This window comes from Dermacentor variabilis, chromosome 8, assembly GCF_050947875.1.
Source record: "Dermacentor variabilis isolate Ectoservices chromosome 8, ASM5094787v1, whole genome shotgun sequence".
In the NCBI taxonomy this organism is placed as follows: domain Eukaryota; kingdom Metazoa; phylum Arthropoda; class Arachnida; order Ixodida; family Ixodidae; genus Dermacentor; species Dermacentor variabilis.
The window spans coordinates 42787474-42808858 of record NC_134575.1 but is presented as its reverse complement, the minus strand read 5'-3'; the positions used below and the strand labels follow the sequence as shown (position 1 = coordinate 42808858).

The 21385-nt window shown below is 45.2% G+C and overlaps 1 protein-coding gene across 1 annotated transcript in view; it reads right to left on the bottom strand.

Annotated features, from left to right (window-relative positions):
* The window catches only part of LOC142591376 (uncharacterized), a 73505-nt gene extending 53812 nt beyond the window's left edge, over nucleotides 1–19693 (bottom strand). Inside the window, exons 1-2 of the mRNA XM_075703701.1 lie at nucleotides 19679–19693; nucleotides 19214–19268 (exon numbers count right to left, since the gene is read on the bottom strand). Of these exons, the coding sequence (XP_075559816.1) occupies nucleotides 19214–19268; nucleotides 19679–19693 (70 nt within the window). The remainder of the gene's footprint in view (nucleotides 1–19213; nucleotides 19269–19678) is intronic.
* Between the last annotated feature and the right edge of the window lie 1692 nt (nucleotides 19694–21385).

The following is a 21385-nucleotide window of genomic DNA, read 5'->3' as shown; positions in this document are numbered from 1 at the left end:
TAAAGACAACCTTTGTCACTAACAATGGTTCATTGCTAGTGAAATACTGGAAGCCGGGAATGTGTTTCACGTTCCATGGGACGTTTACTGTACTGCAAGCGGAAACACTGAAACCATTCAACACGTTCTACACGACGGTTTGAAGCAAATCATCCTCCCCGGACCGTGTTCTAATGTATTCTCTTCGTACTTCTGATGGACAAATGCCTTATCGGTTTCTTGCTGTTTAATCTGGTGACGACACCCTCGCTCAATGTTGTCATGCCTCTGGGCTCTCATATAGCAGATCATATAGCCTGCGTGAGGGTGAATTAATGCCTTTGTCGATATTGCAGCTAATCACACACCACGTCTCTGTGTTCACTTTTTAACCATACAAGGCCGTACTGCACATGCGCGTCGGTACTGTGGCTGCGAGGCCGCGATGGCAAGAATGTTCCTATAGTGCGTTAATTGCTATTTCAATATGAAAAAGTACTTGCAGATAATTATTACAGGTAGAAAGCAATTAAAGTTATGTTAGATGCAAAAGCAGGTGAAAGTTCAAACGCGAATACTCTTACTTGGGCACGAAAATATCGATGGTGGGAAATGGGCTGCGACGTCGCACTAGAGAGGCAACTTCGGGAGCACAAATTGAAAGCCCACGAAGAACACTGCGAAATCGCTTATGGTGGAAGCATTTTATGTGAACAGCAGCAATCATATGACGCACTCTTCAATGTGGTTCGGTAAATTAAAAGCGATAAAATGACTCAATCGCGGTCAAATGGTTGTGTTCATACCAGAAGAATAGGGCAATTACAAAAGCAGTAACAGCCAGACTTTCTCGAGAGCATTTCTTAACATGGTTGTTTAACAGAAAAATTGGGCTCGAATTAACGAAAATAGTTATGAGTTTTTCAAACTTCGGTCAAAAACAAAAGAGGGCTATCTTTTTGCTTGCTTTCCCGCGTAGCTATGAGTCAGGATTGTCTAATTCTCATTCGAGCCTTGCACGGAACGATCCCAATTTATGCAGAACGGCCGCGTGTGCTTGAAGGCCACATCTAGGCCTATCAACAAATGCGCCCGACAAATGGCCGAGCTTGCGGCTTTAAGCCCACCTCAAGGCCGACGACATCAGGCTCGGGCCCGGCGTGGCCTGCCATAAATCTCTCGACGCAACCTGTCCAAAGCGGGTGCGGGCTTTCGGTTAGTGCTCGATAATCTCTGAATTACTCCATAATATGCATAAACACAGAAATCAATCAACATTGCACACATTCACACATACAGAAGTTTGCTTCCAAACGTCAAAGATCGTCACTCGCCGTGCTGAAAAGCAACAAGTAGAGTGCAATGCCATGTTATTTTTTGTGTATCACCCCATACGCTCTAAAGTTCCTCGCGCAAAATAGTGAACAACAAAAAACTCACCTAGATAGGTTAGCAAAACTACAGATCAACGCCCCACGAAACATAATTCCAATTTCCCTGGGATGCGAAGTCTCCAGAAAACTAGAAAAATATTGGTGCAGCATATTTCGCATTAAACATACTTTCAAGTCGCACTTGAGGTTTGGAATGTTTTCGGCTTCTTTGTTTGTTTTTTTTATGAAATGACTTGTGAACAGGATGCGGAGACGCCTGCAGTGTGACTTTTCAACGACTTTGCGGTTGGCGTCGAGGTAAGCTGTGCTCAGTCTTCGTATTTGACAACGCCTTTGCTGGCGCCAAAAGCAACAGTGCGAACACAGCTTATCAAGTGATGTGATTGCAAAATCGGACAATAATAATTCTCACTGTGAATGCTCTCAGCACATACTTCAATCATTGTTGAGTCTAACATGGCCGGTTACGCAAAATTTTGTTTCCGATGTAGGACTGTGTCAGCAGCATTGTCTGCAATGCATTAAAGCCACCTCTTGTTCTACCGTAATAAATATAAGTTGGTTTAGATATTCTAGCGAAATTCTCCCCGACAGCAGTAACGAAACAACACTACGTCATTGAGTGGAAGGAGGGACAGCCACCAAACTTCAGGTAGAGTTTCTCTTGGTATGTATCTATATTTGTAAAGCTTACTGGCACAGCGCCGCCGTAAAACTACTGCTCAGGTCAAGCATACCGTCTAGCCGTGTCCTTTTTCCCTATTGTATATCTTCCGTTTTCATTTCCTTTCAATTTCTTCATTTATGTAAATTTATTGTACTTGAGCAGTAGCATCACTATGAGCTCACGAACACCTTCCGGACAAATCGCTGAGCTTCAGGAAGAATTTTTGCATTCGTTGAAGAAAAAAAATCCAAATCTTCAATCGAAAATATTTATCAACCTTAAAGAAATTCGGTTAGACTGCGAAAGAAGGGCTAATGACGTTTTTCTGTGAAGTTTAACGATGGTGTATCAACACAATGTAGACTTTGTGACTAGATTCTTTCCCGCTCGTATCTACAGCTCACTATGGAATTATTAGACCACTATAAACCAAAGAAACAGCTTTAAAGGACCACTGTTCATATACCTGATATAAAGAGTATATACCCTTTATATCAAAAAGGATAAGCTATATAAACAAAAGCCTTCCTCAAGAAGTTTGTAGGCAATCTATGGTCAGCCTATATTCATTTTGTGTATTGCCTAATCCAAACACACCAATTGATACGCTTTTGTCTCATTTGAAGTTATTCAACTTTAATATTAATTAGAGTCAAGCCCTATTTTGTTGCAAATTTAACAAATAGTGTAGGAGGCTTCAAAGCGTAAACTGTAATACTTACACTATAATCATTTACACTGCAAGTACTGATAAAGCATCTAAAACATTGAGCAATGTATGGCAAGCATTAAAAGTTTAAAAGATTTATATTTTTTTATTTATTTCATACATACTGCTAGCTTTATATATAAGGCTGTAGCCCAGTCTGGACACAAACGCAACTATGACATTGGTTTGCAAACATGGTGAAGCTTGCGTTCGAAACCACTATACACGAATAAATATAAAGTAGTTGATGTATATAAATAAAAAGAGATGTCAAGATAAATGAAGTAAACAAATAAAACTAGCGATAGTTTGAGATAGTTTACGCAGAAATTAACAAACGTCATTTTCGTTGATCAGACAGTCGAGCACAACAGTAAGAGAAATCATTTATTACGCACAAAACGCCATATGTGCACAAAGATGCGGAGGCTCCGAGTGACCAACAGTGCTCAAGAAACAGAGAGAGAAATTAAACATCTTTATTATGTGAATGTAGCTTTGGAGACGCGTCCTTATTTCAGAATTCCTTGAGCTCGGGCCGCGTCCTGAGCTCTCACCATCCCCCGTTCATGATCTTCAAGGTCGGAGCTGGCCAAGGATCTCTCCCAATGCTCCTTGGTGTGATAAGGGTTTGGAGGTTTTAATGGTGCCTGTCTGCGGCCCCTACTACGTGTGCAAGTGATCCGAGGTCTCCTCACAAGCCTCATTGCGGAGAATATCCTGTAGCGGCTAGGAGGCGATTTCTTATTGGGTCAGGGGAACGCACGGGCTTGTACAGCTCAAAGGAATCTCTTCGGCTCTCTAGGTAGTGACTTCTGTGGGAGAGGATATAACCTGCGTGTAAGCAGGTAATTTTTTGCGATTCCTTGGTATAAACCGCGCTCGAACAACTTATCTCCCTGGAGCAAAATTTTCGACAACCAAACCTGCGTTCGTCAGGGCATAAATAAAATGACTGCCTTCACGAAAACATTCGCCCTTAATAATATTTGGGGTTTTACGTGCCAAAACCACTTTCTGATTATGAGGCACGCCATAGTGGAGGACTCCGGAAATTTTGGCCACCTGGGGTTCTTTAACGTGCACCTAAATCTAAGCACACGGGTGTTTTCGCATTTCGCCCCCATCGAAATGCGGCCGCCGTGGCCGGGATTCGATCCCGCGACCTCGTGCTCAGCAGCCCAACACCATAGCCACTGAGCAACCACGGCGGGTTCACATTCGCCCTTGTTCACATTACCACGGTTTACTCTCAATAATTTCGTCTGTCGATTGGTTAACCATGATTTTATACTTTCAGGAAGCACGCATAAATGAAATTTGTCGCTAGCACTATAGCTTTCCGTATATAGCACGCAGTCCTCTACAAATATATTTACTTTGACGAAATGTTTGTAATGGCCATCATTATTAAAAATGGAGCCATAGTCTCAACCCCTGTAGCCTTGCTGGCGGACCTCTGCAAGTGGTCGACATCAAAATTTATTCAATACTAGCAGCCACACTTCAATATAACCACAAGAGGACCCTGAAAAAGCAACGCGTCATGTTAAAAAAAAGGATAAATGTGCTGATACAGACACCTTTTGTTTAGGGCCACCTTATGAGCCTTTTGACTGCACCACAACTTCTCCAACGGAATTTCTTGGGAGGCTCAAGTACTGTAGTGCAATTTTGCAGCTAAATTTTCCCTACTTAAATCATTTAGCAATTACTGTGTGATTAAATGCCTTTTTTGTCGTCAGCTTTCCACAGGTCTTTCATAAAAGAATCTCTGGTTAGGGAAAGGAAAGCACCCCAATTTTAACTTGATTTTGAATAATAAGAGCCACTCTATGTAATATAACCACATTCTGTGATAATTCAGATTCACTGCTTTTGATTTACTGATGGCTCAAGATATATATAGGCACCTTGCATCTTGAAATACGATGGTAGTAGTCAGTGGGCTAGACTAAGTAAAATTAAGGCATATACTGTCGCATAAAGAGTTGCCTATGCATTTGTTCTCGATAAATCGTAATTTATCATTGTAGCCGAATGAAAGACAATTACATGCACTGTGAAGATTTAGTTAAGTAACTAAACCATCGTGAGTGTTCACCGAAACCCTGGCCTAACTTTGCAAAGACCACTTCTTGTATTAATCAATATGACTAACACGTTATTGTGATACTGAAAGCGGTCATACAGTGGGCATTAGTAAATATAGTAATAAATTATTAGTGACAACCATTATTGGATACTCAATAGAAAGCGCCTCCCCCCCCTACCCTGCGCAATATTTCTTCGGAAAGAGAAAAGGGCAATAAAACATTGTGTTTATCTATCACCAAGGGTACGCGACGGGCTCCTGTATTTCACGTCAACCATTCGTAGGCGCCGATATGGCCAGGGCAATATCTCGAGGAGAGTAATCCATTCAGATGTGCCTGCCACATTCATCAGAGTACATGTGCACCCTTTATTCTCCTGCAGTGCACTTCTGCAGCAAAATATGTTACGTCTTAGAATGGTAAGACAAAAATTATAGCGATATACCATTCGCAAAAGAATCGGTTGCCTTTTTAAGCGTTTTGATTGAATCTAAAATTTATTAATAAATTATACTTAGCAGGAATAAATTATAATTTTTTCCTGCTAGTGTTATAAATAAAAAATTGGGCAAAACTGGGGTGAGTGCACGATTTAGAAGAAACTTTCAATTATTTTGAAGTTCATTCCTTAGATTCTGGTTCTATGCGTCGTTTCTTTTGGCGTCAGAGCAAGAACTAGTGAGATATAAATTTCGTTGCAGCCAATGAAGTAAGATTTTGTAATATTGGTTGTTTATTAAAATACTAATGAGAAAGGTGCAATACTTGGCAAGAATGAAACAGTTAAACCACATGCACTGTAAACGTCTACCAACTCCATAACCGGGACCAAGAAGCAGCCACAAACCAGCACACCATCCATCACCAGAGTTAGGCACCATATCCGCACCAGGCATGCAAATCCACATGTCGCCTTGAGGAATGCACCTCCAGCCGCTGATACGGCAGGACTTAGCTTGGAAAAGTCATGTTTACTAAACCGACCCAAGGTCGAAGCGGTGTTCACTCAAGTCAATGTAGAGTGCATAAACAGCGGGGTTACACTGGGGCAGGGGGTACTCTGCAAGTGCCAAGCAAGTGGGCATGTCCATTTTGTCTGCTGCTTCAGTGCTGATTGGCTGGGAAAGCGTACACGTCAGAAGGAGATAGGCACCCGCAGTCAATCAGCATATACACTAAGTTGACACTTGCAGAACACCCTCCCCCTCAACTAGCTGCGCTGTGACGTGAATGAAGCACGCGATCAAATTCTGTTAGCATGCAAAACATCCATGAACCTGTGCACTCTAATAGCTTCGTTTACTAAGACTATTGCATTTAAAAGTGCGCGACGCTCTTCCGTTCATTCTTGACAGTCGTCACTTGACAGACTCTAGCTTTCTTGCTACTGTTACTTCTATGAACCCCTCATAAGGACGCCTTCGATTCGAGCTCTTATGTGCCATCTTCCTCCATTATTTCTCTTCCTCCTGTCGCTCTATCGGTATATATTGACCTTTATTGAACTGCTTATTATTCCGTGAGACTTCCTGGGTTCTTGTTAGCCTTTCAATACCTTTAGTGCGCCCTACTAATCACCTAGATTGGTATCCCGTAATCTCCCGGTTGACCCGCTCTCAACTCTCAACGCATTTTCCTATAGGTTGACATTCGAGCGAGGACTTTGACAGTGTCTGCACATCAGGTTTGGCAGAGCGTCAGTTTGTGTAGCTAGCTACTATGTCAACTACATGGTACTGAAGCCCGTGAGACAATCCAGAGCATTACTTAGGGCTAACGTAACTTTGGGCACACTACGAACAAACAACGACCATTTCGCTCTGATCTAAAGCCATAAAACATTTAACGCATATTAGCTCCTACAAGCGTGCCTATGATCTCGGAACTTATTCGCCTAGAGGTCGTGACCAAGGAGGAGGCACACCACGCGAACTTTCAAGAAACTAACAGTTGTATTGAGTACAGTGTAAAAGAACGGTAGTTCTCTTCGGTTGTGTGATGAATGTCAAAAATTCAGGAACACATAAGAAAGATGCTTTAGCTTTGAGGCGCTCTTTTGGAAAAACTTGAGCTAGAGGACAAAACTGGGCATATTGAGGATGTACTGTACGCCTAATATGTCACTAATATAGCTATGCTGCTAAACTGAACCATCTTCACTGCCCCCTGTTATTTCTGAGTTTGAAACTTGTCCCCTAAATGAAATAAGAACATTAATCCATGAAAAGTTGTTAGCCGTCAGCCAGAGTAGAATAAGATATCAAGGGGCAAAACCGTTCGACGGTCGATTTTTTTTCGCCATATGCGACCATCCAGGGTCGCTTTTTTGATTGCACGTTTAAATTCTTCAGAGGGACCTATTTCGAAAAAAAATTACAGTAATTTTTCTAGCGTGACCATAAAGTGAGAAAAAAAAGCTTTGCGTTGGCATATATGCACTGTTTATTCAAGAAAAAGAATAAAAAATAGCAAATAAAGCTATAAGAATTTAAGAAAATTGGCGCCTTGTTATACACAGTGTCCACACGAGGAAAATGCGCACATGATAATTTTTCGCAAGTCTCAAATGTTCCTCTTGCACTCATGTTTCTTCAGCGAGCGGTAGTCCTTGAAGCATGGCTCCACACAGAGCGGTTTGTTGCACTCAGCGCGCATGTACCTCGTGTCCTTGCGACGTTTTTGCTGCTGAGTGGTGTTGGCGCAGACGTGGCAACTCCTCTGGGTACTGCTTCCCTGAGCAACCGTGGGAGGCAACTTCTGAATAAAGTGCCAAAAAAGGAAACTCATGCACGGCGGCATCCTTCGTATGCGGACCCCTGTGAGCAACAAACGAGCGAGTAACAGGCGGTCACGCTTTGAGTGATAAGAACGAGATAGCCATTAGTTTTGCGAGCAAAAGAAGCCGAAACCGCGTGCGCAACAAAACCAAATCTAACCGCCGCGCGCCCGCGAGGGCGCCAATGCGCGAGCGGTAGCAGACGTGCCGGAGCGAAAAAAAAAACTATACAACGAAAACCGAAAGAGAGAGAGGCGAGAAAAAAATTCCATGCATTCCCACATAGTGGCAGCACATGCCAGGCAAGAAAAAGGTAGGAAATTAGCGCGCGTTTTAAACGTACACACGGCGCCGTAAATATACGGCATCGACCATTTTCGCACCTGTTCACGGCGCGCTATATTTACGGCGTCGACCCTCAAAGGGATAAAGACATACAAAGGAAAACAAGTGGTATCCATTCAAACTGAAAAAAAGGACACAAAACGACACAAAGAAGAAGATCCTGATGTCATATTTTTGATAAGAAACTACTCAAACCGACACCACAATTAAAACGAATGCCCACGTTCTCACTGTTGCAATAGAACTAGTTACGCTAGTACACATAGTACATGCTTGCTTCTTAAAGCTCGAGAACCGGAACCAAATACAGTTGAGCGAAATCTTTTTTTTTTGTACACACAAACATCAAAGTACAATCTGAATCGTGGGCACAGTGAAAAGCGTGACGCGTTGTTCAGCACAAACACAGCAATGGAAGAACTTTGAACACCTCGATACAAACACCAAAGTTCGCTTTAAAACTGCAACGTTCTTCACTCGGCGTGCTACGAAACACCAAGCATGGTTCTATGCCACCTTATTTTTGTCCCTGCCCACCCGAACCTGTAAACTTCGTGCCACAAAATTGTAAACAACAAAAACCGCACTCAGCGCGGTAATGCACTCTGCATTAACTAAGTCAGTCTGTAGTAACTAATTACGACAACCTCAATTCTGCGAGAACCAACTACAACACTCTATGCTCAGTAATAATTAGGTCATTCTCCACTCTGCAGTAACTAATTATGACATTCTGCATTCTGGAGTAACTAACTACATTCTGCATTGTGCAGCGACTAACTATGACATTCTGCATTCTGCACTAACTAACTACGACACTGCACATCAACCCTAATGTGCTCGGGTACGTGGTGCCCTAACACAGGAAGCCCTCACACGGCAGAAACGAAATTTCGCGAGCTTTGCATGAAAAATAAGAAGATTGGCACCCGGCATATTTCACATTAAATCTATTTCAAAATCCCAATAGACATTCCGAAGGGTTTCTTCAACTTCTGTAGTGGCTTATGAACATAGTGCGAAGACGTCAGCCGCTGAAATACGTGAGCACGTCGGCGTTGAGGTCCAAGTCAAACCATGCGGAGTCTTTGTAAGTGCAGCACTTTTAGCGACGGGAAAGGAGAGGGAAAAACACGATCATTGTTAGTCACTTGAATCTACTTTGATATCAGACATCAAGGACTGATTATTGTGCAAAAGGCGAGCGCAAATTTCAGTCACTGTTGAGTCGAAACTACCGCTGTCGCTAAATTTTAGACAATGATGCACATTCTAGCAGTAGCTCTGCCTGGAGTGCATCGCAGGCATCCTGTTGTTAGTCTTTCTCGATAAACATACGTCGTGCAATGTTTTCCGACAACAGTAGTGGCAAAGAGCTGAGTCGTAGGCTGAATTTCGTGACAGTTTTCAAACTTTATCTGATCTCGTTAGCCTTGATAAATTATGTTTATATTTTATGCCCACATCGTACACGTGAAAGCACTGGTCATGACAAATGTATTGTCAAGTTGGTTTCTTCTTTCTCTTTTTTATATTCTGTTCTTACAGCGAAGCTGTTAAGGGCTACTTTCGCCACTATCGTGTCCAAGTGTCGAAAAAAATACCGAAGATAGTGCAATGCCGGACCAACCCGCAGCAAAGGCGACGCAGGCGTCAAGCACTCCTCATAATGCGCCGATGCCAAAGATACTACAATACTGGGCCAACCTGCAGCGGAAGTGAAGTAGGCGTTTAACACTCCCGCACGTGATATGAACGCAAAGATAGTGCAATGCCGGGACGACTCGCGTAGGAGGTGAAGCAAGCGTTGAGCGCTCTCCATACGCGGGCCAATCGCAAAGACGGTGCAATGCCGGGCCGACCGCTGCGGAGGGCCCGTTCGCCATTAAGGGGTCCACATAAACAGCTTCGCTGGTCATCCTTCTCCAGAGAGTGGAATGGCGCTGAGTCTTTATATCTATGTCTTAATTTTATGTCTTTTGATTTTTTTCTATTTTCTTCTTTTCTCTTCATTAATCTCATCTTGTTCTGCTCGGCAGCCGCTTTAGTGAGAGTGGGCAATTTTTTCAGCTCTAGGTACAATTTCTGTATTCCTCCAAGAAGAAAATGCAAGTATGAAAATTCGCGAGTTTCAGCAGCCTAACAGCAGTCTAATCAGCACTCTAACAATTTTCGTAAGTACATACATTTCCGGAAATATTTCAGCGGGACATCTGCGCACTGCAGCAAGCCAAATGGAAGACTGCGTAATAAATGTTGTTCATAGACAGCATATACACTGAAATCTTAAGTTACAGCATGTAAGAGTGAATGTGTGGGCGTCTGCACACGTTTCCCGGCTATCAAGTGAACGTTAGGGGATCTCCAACTTTGGCACGTAGACATTCCTTGAACAAAAAAAAAACGCGCGGTTTTGAGATAAAAGGACAAGAAACTGCATTCATTGCCAGTCAGAACCAACAAGCGCCCTTTTCACTCTTAATTATAAGTAATCGGCCTCTCCTTATTGCCGTACGCTCGGCGCATAACGCATAGACCGCGAAGATACCGGGCAGTACTCACCGCCGTAAAAACATTTACAATTTAAGACCTTCGGATTACTAGCCATATGGAATCAACCTCAGTGGAATTGAAACTTCCCCAGATGCTATTACGCGCAGCAAAAATGACAGCGTACGCAGAAGCTGAGCTGGTTCCATATGGTCGCTTAAACATCTCGCATAACGAACTTGAAGTGTTTTTGCGAAAGAGTTAATTTTCGTGTGAGGGAAAAAAATCATACTAATCACTTTCTCTTGCCATCAAATGTTTGCCGTAGGCGGGTCGCCTTCGTAAGCGTGATAGGTGTCACGATTTGTAGGCACGCGTTCTTCATAATCGATCTATAGACAGCGACATCGGGCATAATCGCAACCTTCTTTTCTTTTGTATGCGCTGCTTTTCATTGGTTGACCACGCTAATAACTATATCTTCTACATCTCAATTGACTGAAATCTGTTCTTACGAACAATTGTAACTTTTGAAATGTCTCAGCGAATACGTTCTATCATTCTTGAGCCCGGCATCGCGGCAGATAGGAACAAATCCGTTCGCGTGATAGAAGAATTCATGAAATTTCTCAATTCGTGTCGGCGCTTACACGAATAACAGCAGCAGCCTGTCAAGGCTGTGAAAATTATACGGGCTAAGGAATGTGTTCATTCGGCCATTGGGCCCGAAATATGAACTCTATGTTAAGCGAAACATTGGCAGCAATCTACAACTAAAGTTGCTAGAAGGGCCTGCTGCTTGCTAAATTCCTGAAACATGTTGACTTGCATAAATCTCAACAGGGCACAATATCGCAGGAAGCGTCGTCACAAACGCCCCTACAAACTGATTTCATGAGCCCATTTAGAAAGTGTTCGCAAAAGCAGGTGAAAATAAAAGCAAATCGTGATGCTCAACACGTTAGCAGAGTCGGTCAGCCAGTGCCAACCGTTCTGAAAGAAAGGCTAAACGGATATATGTCCAAGTAAACTTTCCAGGGTTTTTTTTGTTTTTTGTGTTAGTCGTTATATCAGTATATTTAGTCTTATTGTCCTTAAAGCATATTTATCCCTGTTCTTTGGGCCCTGTTCGAATTCGTACTCATCACATGTTTTCTCAATATTTTCGTCATAAAAATTATCTTACGTAAATGCTATTCACCATTGGTTATCGCTGGAGTAATTGTTTATCGTTGTTGGCAAAGTTATAGCTGTTGCGAACGACCACTGTCCAAATGCCGGCCAATGAGAAAATATTCTCACGTAATTTAGGTTTTGCGAATACGCGAGCCCCTAATGTCGTACTTCTTGCCGGTTATCCCTTTTATCAAATCGTAGCTGTTATCAGGTTCTCAAGTTCGTGCGAGACGCGTTTATGGAATCCAATCCTTCGAAGGATACCGCCTATTTACCACCGAAATCGCCGGGTCCAACCAAGTTGGGCACGCTACGCGAACGGTGTCGTACAATCTGCAATCTACGCGACCACCAGCGACTGCTCGGAAAAGTACTCTCATGCATGTAAGGCACCCGTTCCAGTAGTTGGATTTCCGTGACCGCTGACCGTGTTCGATAAGCTTCATATAGTCATCATGCCAGTTCTGAGTTCTGCACAAAAGATCGCCCAAAAAACATGTTCTATTCTGGTTCCATGTTTTATATCAGTATTTCGAATTCTTCGTCGTTGCTACTTTCTGAATATGGATGGTTTGCATTGATGCCAACGTGGCCGCCATCTTGGGGTCTTAGCAGCGCAAATAAGAAACGTGGCAGCATGATAGTTGCGCCTTTCGCCGAGTGATGAACAGATAACAGCGATAATCCGGCGGAAAGCGGTATGCATCAAATGACGAAATATCGTAGGCGTAGTAATTTGAAGCATTGACGTCACCGTTACCATCAAGCTGGGCTCGCAGCATGGGGACAAGATATATTAGGACACTCAATATGCAGGACACTGTTACTGAAAATTTTAGCATTTGAGTATGTTGGACACGCATATTGAATACTACAGAAGAACACGGAAGCGCAAGGCACAGTGAGGTAGAGATTGAAAGAGTTGATAGCACGTGACGGGTTGAGCGATATCTCGGTGAAAGAGAGAGAGACAGAAAGTGATAGTGATCATTGTGTCAATTCTCATAGCCTTTAACCACAAGAACACTTCGTTATTGACTTGGTGCCTTTGCGAGTTCGTAAACACCGTAATATAAAGCTTCCAACTGCTTTTTGTAGGCGCATCTTTTCAATGTGTACTGTCTTTCTTGTGCAACTCTGTTAGAAAACCGTTAGAAAATTTCTGTGGTAAGTCTGAACGGCACCGCCTAATTTAATTCAATGTGAAGATCCCCCTTTGCTGGCATAGACACGATAACGAATTATTTTCAGTTCCTAAACTTTACTGCAACAATTCTTTCTCCGAATACGCAAACATCATCAAGAACAAGGTAAGTACTCTGTTAGCGAATCAATCGCACGACACAGTCATGCACACAGCCCTTATGTATCCGTCTTCGCGTCAAGTGCCCGTCTCAAGGTGCTTCCACAACACAACAGTTCGTAGCGGGAAGACGGTGAAGGCAGGCAAAACACAAAAACACAGGTCTACGTCTCGCAACAAGTTCGTGTCTTTTCTCTAACTTCCTTACGCACTTCCTACATCCAACATGTATTGCAGCAGTAAGCCCAAACATTGACGACAAATGTTACCCACGCTTACCTTCGGGGATGTCGCTCGAGAATAGTATGCCACCGAAGCGTCGATGTAATCCCGCAAGGAGCTGCGAGAATAGTATGCCACCGAAGCGTCGATGTAATCCCGCAAGGAGCTGCAACAGCGTGCTGCTGGTGACTCCCGGACGGCTTGTCAGGTTGACAAAGGGCACCTTTGTGAACACGATCGTCCTCGAATCGCCGCAGCCTGGCAACAAAGCGGGAATATTTATCCATTTCTCCGGCTCTAGACTGTTCTTTTTTTTTTCGCCACAGCAGCGAGATACCGCAGCTATCGCCACCATCCATAGCAAGAAAAACTCGCACACAACGCACACAGCGCCTACCTTGTCTTCTGCAATGTGCTGCCCGTTTTGGCCTCCGGGGTGCATGAGCAGGTGCCACTCACTGTCAGAGTGGTGGGTTGTGCGTGCGCAAATGGCCCAAAGCATAGACTTCGCGGTAGCGCAGTGGTTAGCGCTCTCAAGCTCCCAAGTGCATAGTGCTGCACAGGCCGTGAGTTCGAAATGCTACAGTCGCAGTTGTTTTATCGCAGAAGTCCCTTATGACCAGTTTTTTCTCGGAGGCGTCTGATGGCAGAACGGAACAGGAACTACGTGATGTCCCGATGTGGCAGCGCTCAGCCGGGCTGTTCCAGGCCGCACTGATAGCGATATATGACGCGCTTGCACCTTTCGCGGCACGTCAATGGTGTCGCAGTTTTCTGTCAGAGTCTAATTCTTCCACGCAACAAAGATATGGCATTATCGGAGCAGCTCTTTTGATACTCGTTCTCGATTTGTAGGCTATGGATCCCTAGCCTACCGCAATACACAGTAGATAACATACAGGCTCTCCTTCGATGAATTGAAACAACCACTGAGACAACACTACCACAGGAAAATATCAGGATTCCCAATCCTAATCAATGCGATGGGGTGAAATAAACCAGGACATAAAGGCATGCGTCGATCTCTATCCGTGCCTTCTTCAACGTGGAGGCTATACAACATATTCACATTCGGTCATATCGCAAATATTCACATATATTCGTCGTATACAAGCAGCCGCCTGTGGCGTGCATTCTTCTTGCCTTTATGCAGTAAAAGCTCGTTAATTCGACTCGGTTAATTCGAACTCACAGTTCATTCGAACTGACGCCCTGGTCCCGGCACAGCCCTGTGTATTACGATAGGGGAAAACTCCCCACAATGCAAACGCGTCGGTGTCCACAACGGTTAATTCGAACTTGGAGCCTCTGGTTCACAACCCCTGGTACACATGGCTAGCGCAATCTCCGTGTCTGAGAGCGCAACTTCGTGGCCGCGGCGAACAGTTGTTTCCACGACGCATGCGCGCTGTCTGTCTTGCATGTGCCCGCGCCATTGGTGTAGCGCGCACATGCTACTGCGACAGCGACTTCGCTTCCGCCGCGGGAACTATCGGCTCCAGTGCTCCGGCGCAGGCTCATGGAGCCGCATAGAAGGAATACAAGCGAGTGCATATTACTGATTACTTTTAATTTTCATTTCGGTAGCCCTGCCCTGTATATAAATATGTTTTGGAGCATAAGTACCGTCACATATTTCGACAAGAAGGCTCGCTGCCCACATGACTGCGCGTCAGTGCTTTTATTCTGGAGCATGCGACTGATCAATTAATTTCGTTCGCTGTTCGAGGTCCGTAAGTTTATTCACGAGATCACCTGCCACAAAAGCGTAGTAGCGCCTAATTCGCTATAACGAGTCCAGAGGTGGCTTCTTTGGTTTCCGCCCGCGCCGCAGCGTGGCGCGATGGCCGTTCATTCTCGCACCCGCCCGCTAATTCGAAGTGCGCTTCAATCGAACAATTTCATGGTACGCTTTGCGATTTTACTGTATTCGATTTTACTGTACGATTTACCGTAGTCTCCTTTCACTCGGCCGTTGTAAAATGTTATACATACCCGCCGTGGTTGCTCAGTGGCTATGGTGTTGGGCCGCTGAGCACGAAGTCGCGGGATCGAATCCCTGCCACGGCGGCCGCATTTCGATGGGGGCGAAATGCGAAAACACCCGTGTACTTAGATTTAGTTGCACGTTAAAGAACCCCAGGTGGTCCAAATTTCCGGAGTCCCCCACTACGGCGTGCCTCATAATCAGAAAGTGGTTTTGGCACGCAAAACCCCACAATTTACAAAGTGTTACGAATAAACACCAAATGGATCAATTCCAGGTACTATCAGAGTGCATGAATACGAGAGTAAACACGAAAACAGACACGATCACAACGAAATGCTGCGTTTAGCTTCGAAACGTGCCGATGTCAATTAAATCTGGCAGTTTCTGTCGAAGGGGAAGCATTGAAAGCGATAGCAAGATTTATCGTAGCCCTCGAGCTACTAGCGCGGAATATGAAAAATGCGCGGAGTCTGCACAGTGCAACAAAGCTCTACAGAAAACTACTGTTGCGTAATAAGAAGAGCACCTTGGCAAGATATCAGGCATGTCAAAACACTGCCACAATTAGAAACTCGGGCTGAAGCGCTAGTGGCGCCGCCAAACAGCTGGCGCCAGCGATAGCGCGCCCTTCTTTCTGTTTTCTTTTTTTTTCACACATGCGCATGGGGTTGTCCCATAGGAGTTTTCGGCGTACAAGCGACAGACGGAAGGACGGACGACTCCGTTAGCGATATACACCTTCGCTGTAAAAAAGGTTCCAGTACACTTCACCTCGATGGCGCGAAAAATGAGGCCAACAGAAAATCTCTTCTGTTTGTTTTTTCAGCCCTCAATGAAACGATTAAATCAACTTCGGTTGATGTTCGCTACCCTTTATCGTCAGACCGGCGTAAGCATCGCTGGTTTGGCATAAGCACTACACAGCTCCTCGGCCGCAATGGTAATGTGTGTCGCACGACACTCGTGCTATAGATCGCTGAACTAGAGATCGCTGCCCTAGCGTTCTGGCCCTGAGGTCTCTAGACACGGGACCAAATCATGCCGAGCCCCGAAAGCACGGTATAACGGTGGTCTCACGTGGCGTCATCGCTTTTGCAGACGGACGCGTCTGTTATCGCAAGAGACTATTTTCTTATCATCCACGCCGAGGTCACGGATATGCATTTGACACGACGACAACCCGACGGCAGTTGTAGTGGTGCCAATAGGGCGAACGCACCTACATGTCCGTACAATTGTTATGGCAGTAAAACAAAGGGCCATTTGATTTCTGAACAAAAGTGACCGCTGCAACTGCTGCTGGGGAGCGCTACAGCCACAATAAAAAAAATAGCCCAGAAGTGGGCAAATGTCACCTTGTCGATAGTCCCAGACTACGCGGCTTTAACCTGATCACTGCGTTCCTGGCTTCATTGCGAACCGCGAAAGGGCGTCCTCGTGTTGTCTAACTAAACTTTTTGACGTGGATATAGAGCATTTTTCATGACGGATCTGTGCGTGATGTGTTCTTGTGAAAGACTGGTAAACTATGAAGTTATCTTTGTGCACCTTAGAAATCGTAATTTAAACTGTAATAATCCGTTAGGGGATCGAAGAAGAGGAAAAGAACCCTCTGGATAGGACGTCTCACACTACGCGCGTGATGAATAGCGCTCACTGAAATGGACACGTAGCTTTAGCTTGAAGTTAACTGTATTTTTCCAGTGTACACACCACAGTGCGTGCGGTATGCATAGATCTCCTCAGCAGGAACACAAAATCAACGCCGTCCTATCTCCACCGCAGAGGACGTTCAGCGCAGCGCAACGCCTCTTACGCTTGGCTTCGTCCGTTCTTGTGGTGAAACACACTGCAGGTTTCCGGCGCCTTGCCTGGAAGCTTCACAAACCTCGGTACAGCGACTTCACGACGGTGGTGAAGGCATGAACGCGATTGCATTCTGTATAATGGCTATCGAAATAATTTCTTATAGGGATAGCAATTATACGGACGCTCGAGGCACATTCGCGCCGTTGGCGCAGCAGTCGTGCTGTCTTGGTATAGAAGGTGTATGTGGGGCCCACACGCGGAGTGATACAAGTTCTCCAGAAGCGCGCAGCACGTTTGGCTCAAAAAAAATTGGCGGTGGCTTAGCTCGGCTATGCCAGGATATACGTAGCGAAAGCTAAGGCATAGCATGGTTAGCTTTGGTTAATCTTGATTGCAAGTCCAGGTTAGTCTGGTTGTCTAGCTATGTTGCAGCGTTTAGCCAGTCGTTCGGCGCGCTGTTCGACTGTTTCCTGGGTGATTCGTTTCCTCTTCATCTCGTTCCGATGTCGATTCGAGGCTTCCTCCTGCTTATCAGAATTGTCGCCGTCCATACTGCCGCCTCAACTGTGGTTGTGACGCACGTAAGCTCTCCTTTTAAATCCTCCGTCATGTTATCAGGCATGCGACGCAGCTGGCGAAGCGAGCGGAGGCGAACGCAACGACGAGGAACGCGTGTGACGAAGAACGTGGTGTGAGGTCATGTGCCTCCTTGGAGCACGGCCACGGCAAAATGGCAAGTTCGCGGCCAGTAAAGCCATAGAGTTTCGTACAGTAAATGTCGACCTAAATTATGTGTCACTGTTTCGTCGAGTGCTGACACAAATCGACGGTTTTCCTTTGGCGTCTCTTCTCATCCGCGGCGTCGGTGCGACGCTTGCGACATCCGTGGTGGAGTCACTCGTCACGCGAGCATTTTTACAGGCTTTACTGGCCGCGAACTTTCGATTTCACCGTAGCGGTGCTCCGAGGTGGCACATGACATCACCACGCGCGCCTCGCCACGGATATTTCTTTCTCTCTCGCTCCGTAGTCACTACTGCGCATACGCCACTAGTAGCACCGAGCCACAGGTGTTCCGCCGCTGCGCAGCGCCGCGTCTTTCCCCCGCCGCCGTTTGGTATGACGTCACACCACCTTCCTCGTCGTTGCGCTCGCCTCCGCTCGCTTGGCCAGCTGCGTCGCATGCCTGATAAGATGTCGGAGGATTAAAGAGGAGAGCTCGCGTCCTCAGCAATCACAGTTGAGGCGGCAGAATGGACGGCGACAATTCTGATAAGCAGGAGGAGGCCTGGAATCGACATCGGAACAAGATGAAGAAGAAACGAATCGCCCAGGAAAAAGACTAACAGCGCGCCGAACGACTGGTTAAACGCCGCCACACAGCTAGACAACCAGACTAACCTGGACTTGCAATCAAGATTAAGCATGGCTAACCTTGGCTTTCGCTACGTATATCCTGGCATAGCCGAGCCAAGCCCCTGCCAATTTTGTGTGACGCCTTCAAGGAGCAACGCTAAAACGTTGGATTGTTTTCACAACGTCGCCTATGGGCTAAATTATGAGCTGTCTTATTTAACATAACAGTGACTAAAAGAAGCGGAACTGAATAGCGTATACGGCCAAAAACTGTACTTAGGTCTAACGACGACATTGTCGCACGATCACAACTCAAGGAAAAGCCCTCTCCATTCATTTTCTTGATTTATAAAATAGAGTCAATTTCACGCAGCTACGTTACTCTATGAGAGCTTACATATTTTAATACATTGCCCATAGACTTTTTCGCAAGCCACGTCGGTTTTTGTAAGCATGTCATGCATATAGAAAACACACAAACTTCCTGCTCTTAGATCTCACGGTTTCTACCCACAGCAAGCAGACATCAGCATTAACCCTTTTTCTCCCTACTGCCTATACTTACATACTCTAGTCAATCGCTACGGCGGAATTAAGTCCAGAACGGGATGAAAACAACTAGACGTTGTAACATATATTGATTGGGGAGTCTCGCTTTATTTTATGCCCAAAATGAGATCAACATAGAGGAAAAGGCGTCCCCTGCGGATGGTTTGGCAGTCTGCCGACTACACGCTATGTGCTAACCATATAGTTTACAACCTATTCCTGGCGCCTCAACACATTGGATGTCGAACTGTTGAGAAATTAGATCCTTTGCAAGTACGAAAGCAATTCTCGGTGAGATCACCGTTTCTTTCTTTTTTTTTTTGCGAACAAGAGAGTTAAGCACGTGACTCACCCTCAGCGTCGGCGGACGGCATAGACACGGGTACTCCTCCTAGAAGCAGCACCACCTGCGGAAGAAGGCCAGAAGTTGCAGCTTTCATACCACCGCTTGGTATTCCAAGGATGGCTTTGCGCAAATGTGAGAACGAACAGCTAATGATGCAAGCAATTACAAAAACAGCCGCAGTTTCTTGAATGGCGAAGCATTGATAACGGTTAGCAAAATATTACAGGAATGCACACGGTAAGGTTTCAAGTCTTACTGACCACGTAAATTGCAGTGAGCATTCGCTTAGCAAATAAATTAATGAGCGTAGCGTCAAGTGCACCTAAACATGAACACACCTCAATCGGTGACCGTTGGCACCGACTGTGAGAACGCTGGGAATGGTTCGTTCTGCCACTCGCTTCGCCGCGTATTCGAAACTACAAGATTACGTGACCCCCGACGCAATGCGCCCTGGAAGACAGCGCGCACCAAGCCACCAGCCATCTCGGTCAAGACCAACCCTTGCACCCGCAGCCGATTACCTCCAAGTTACGACGGATGGTATGCGTGCTCACCTCCCAGAACGCGTGCTTGATCGAACTCATTCAGCATAGCAGGCGCAGCGGGAAGGCCACAGGCATCAAGGCGCCATCCTTCTCGGCCCACCATAAGACACGTAGGTCAGTCCTCCTTATCGCCATTTGGATTTTATAAGGAACATCACGGCGGCGGCTAACATTCACTTGTATCCATGAAGTTGCTATGGCAGTTAAATTACGGTGTTTAAAGTTCCGAATTAAATTCGCAGGCTCTTAGTTACGCCGTAGTGTAGATTTCCTGTTTACTTTTCAACACATTATATGAACGCGCACACAAAGCGCCTTATACTATTGTTTCCGTGCAGCTTCGATATAGGCATGCGATCACCGTGATCGGGAATTGAGGTTAAAACCTCGTGCTCCGCAGTTGAACGCCATTGTCACCAGGTCACCCTACTTTGTGGTAGGTTGAATGCTAAATTGATCGTAGGTCTTTAAATCATTGCACTTGCGAGAAATTACTTTCTGGCTAGACATAATTGGTACCAAGCGAACGTCTATAAACATCCCGCTATAATTCTATAGTAACTACACATAAAATGCGCTAATCGCTAATTGCTAACCCTCTTCAGATAGATCTCATTGTTCGATTAAGGCGTCTAGCACTCGACGCAGATCCACGCGTGCTTCTTTCAGGACGCGGCACCAAAATCGAAATATTCGCAGCGATACATCGGCGTTATAATGCACTGGTACGTTCCATGCCCCATTTCCCCACGAAGGCTTCCTACAGCTCCAGTAGCTAAAGCTACGAGTATTTCACGACAGGGTGTCGAGATGAATATATGCCAACTATAACCTGAGAAATCGTACAGTTTGAATATGCCTTGTGGGCTGATCGATGTCAATCTTTAGAGAGCGATATTTGCGCCACCTTACTTAAGTTGAGATGCAGTTAGGGCAATTCGCGCAAAAGCACGGCTTTGCGAATTTTGGAAATATCGAACACGAACGAAATGGTCCCGGCTATCCGATTCATGTTCGATTCGAGAATTCACTATTCTAAGTTGTCGCGAATTAGTTTTTCTCTTTCTTTTCCTTCCTTTGTCGTTGGGACATTTAGTGCTCGAAAGTTTTTATTGGAGTCTCGAGGAAGACGTAGCAGTGTATGTAAGGACTGTAGTGAAATATTCTGCTGCATAGATGCGGTTGTTGCACAGTGACACCAGCTCTTGAGCAAACGTACGTGGCCGACAGCTTCTCCACAGTGACTTATCCTCATTCAATAATACGTGCTTGTGTTTAGGCAACCTATGTGTGGATTCGCTTCAATTCAATATTTGGCTAGTTTCACTATGTTGCATTAATGTACAGCGATGTGCTGTGCTGCACTGTCGCGCTTCTCTCCAGCAACGAACACAACACGCTCCGTACATCTGGTAACATACTGTTTCCTTGCTTAATAGCTTCCATCGCCACGTTGCTCCAAATATTTTAATGCAGTTATTGATACACTAGCTGCTGCTCAGTCGTGCGCTTATATAAATGTAGATCGTATCACACGCATGCGTCAATGTATATAAACCTGATTTCTGTCTTATCAAAGAATCCGCGCAGACTTCACATTTCATGTTGCTCTTGAAGAAAAATACTCGAC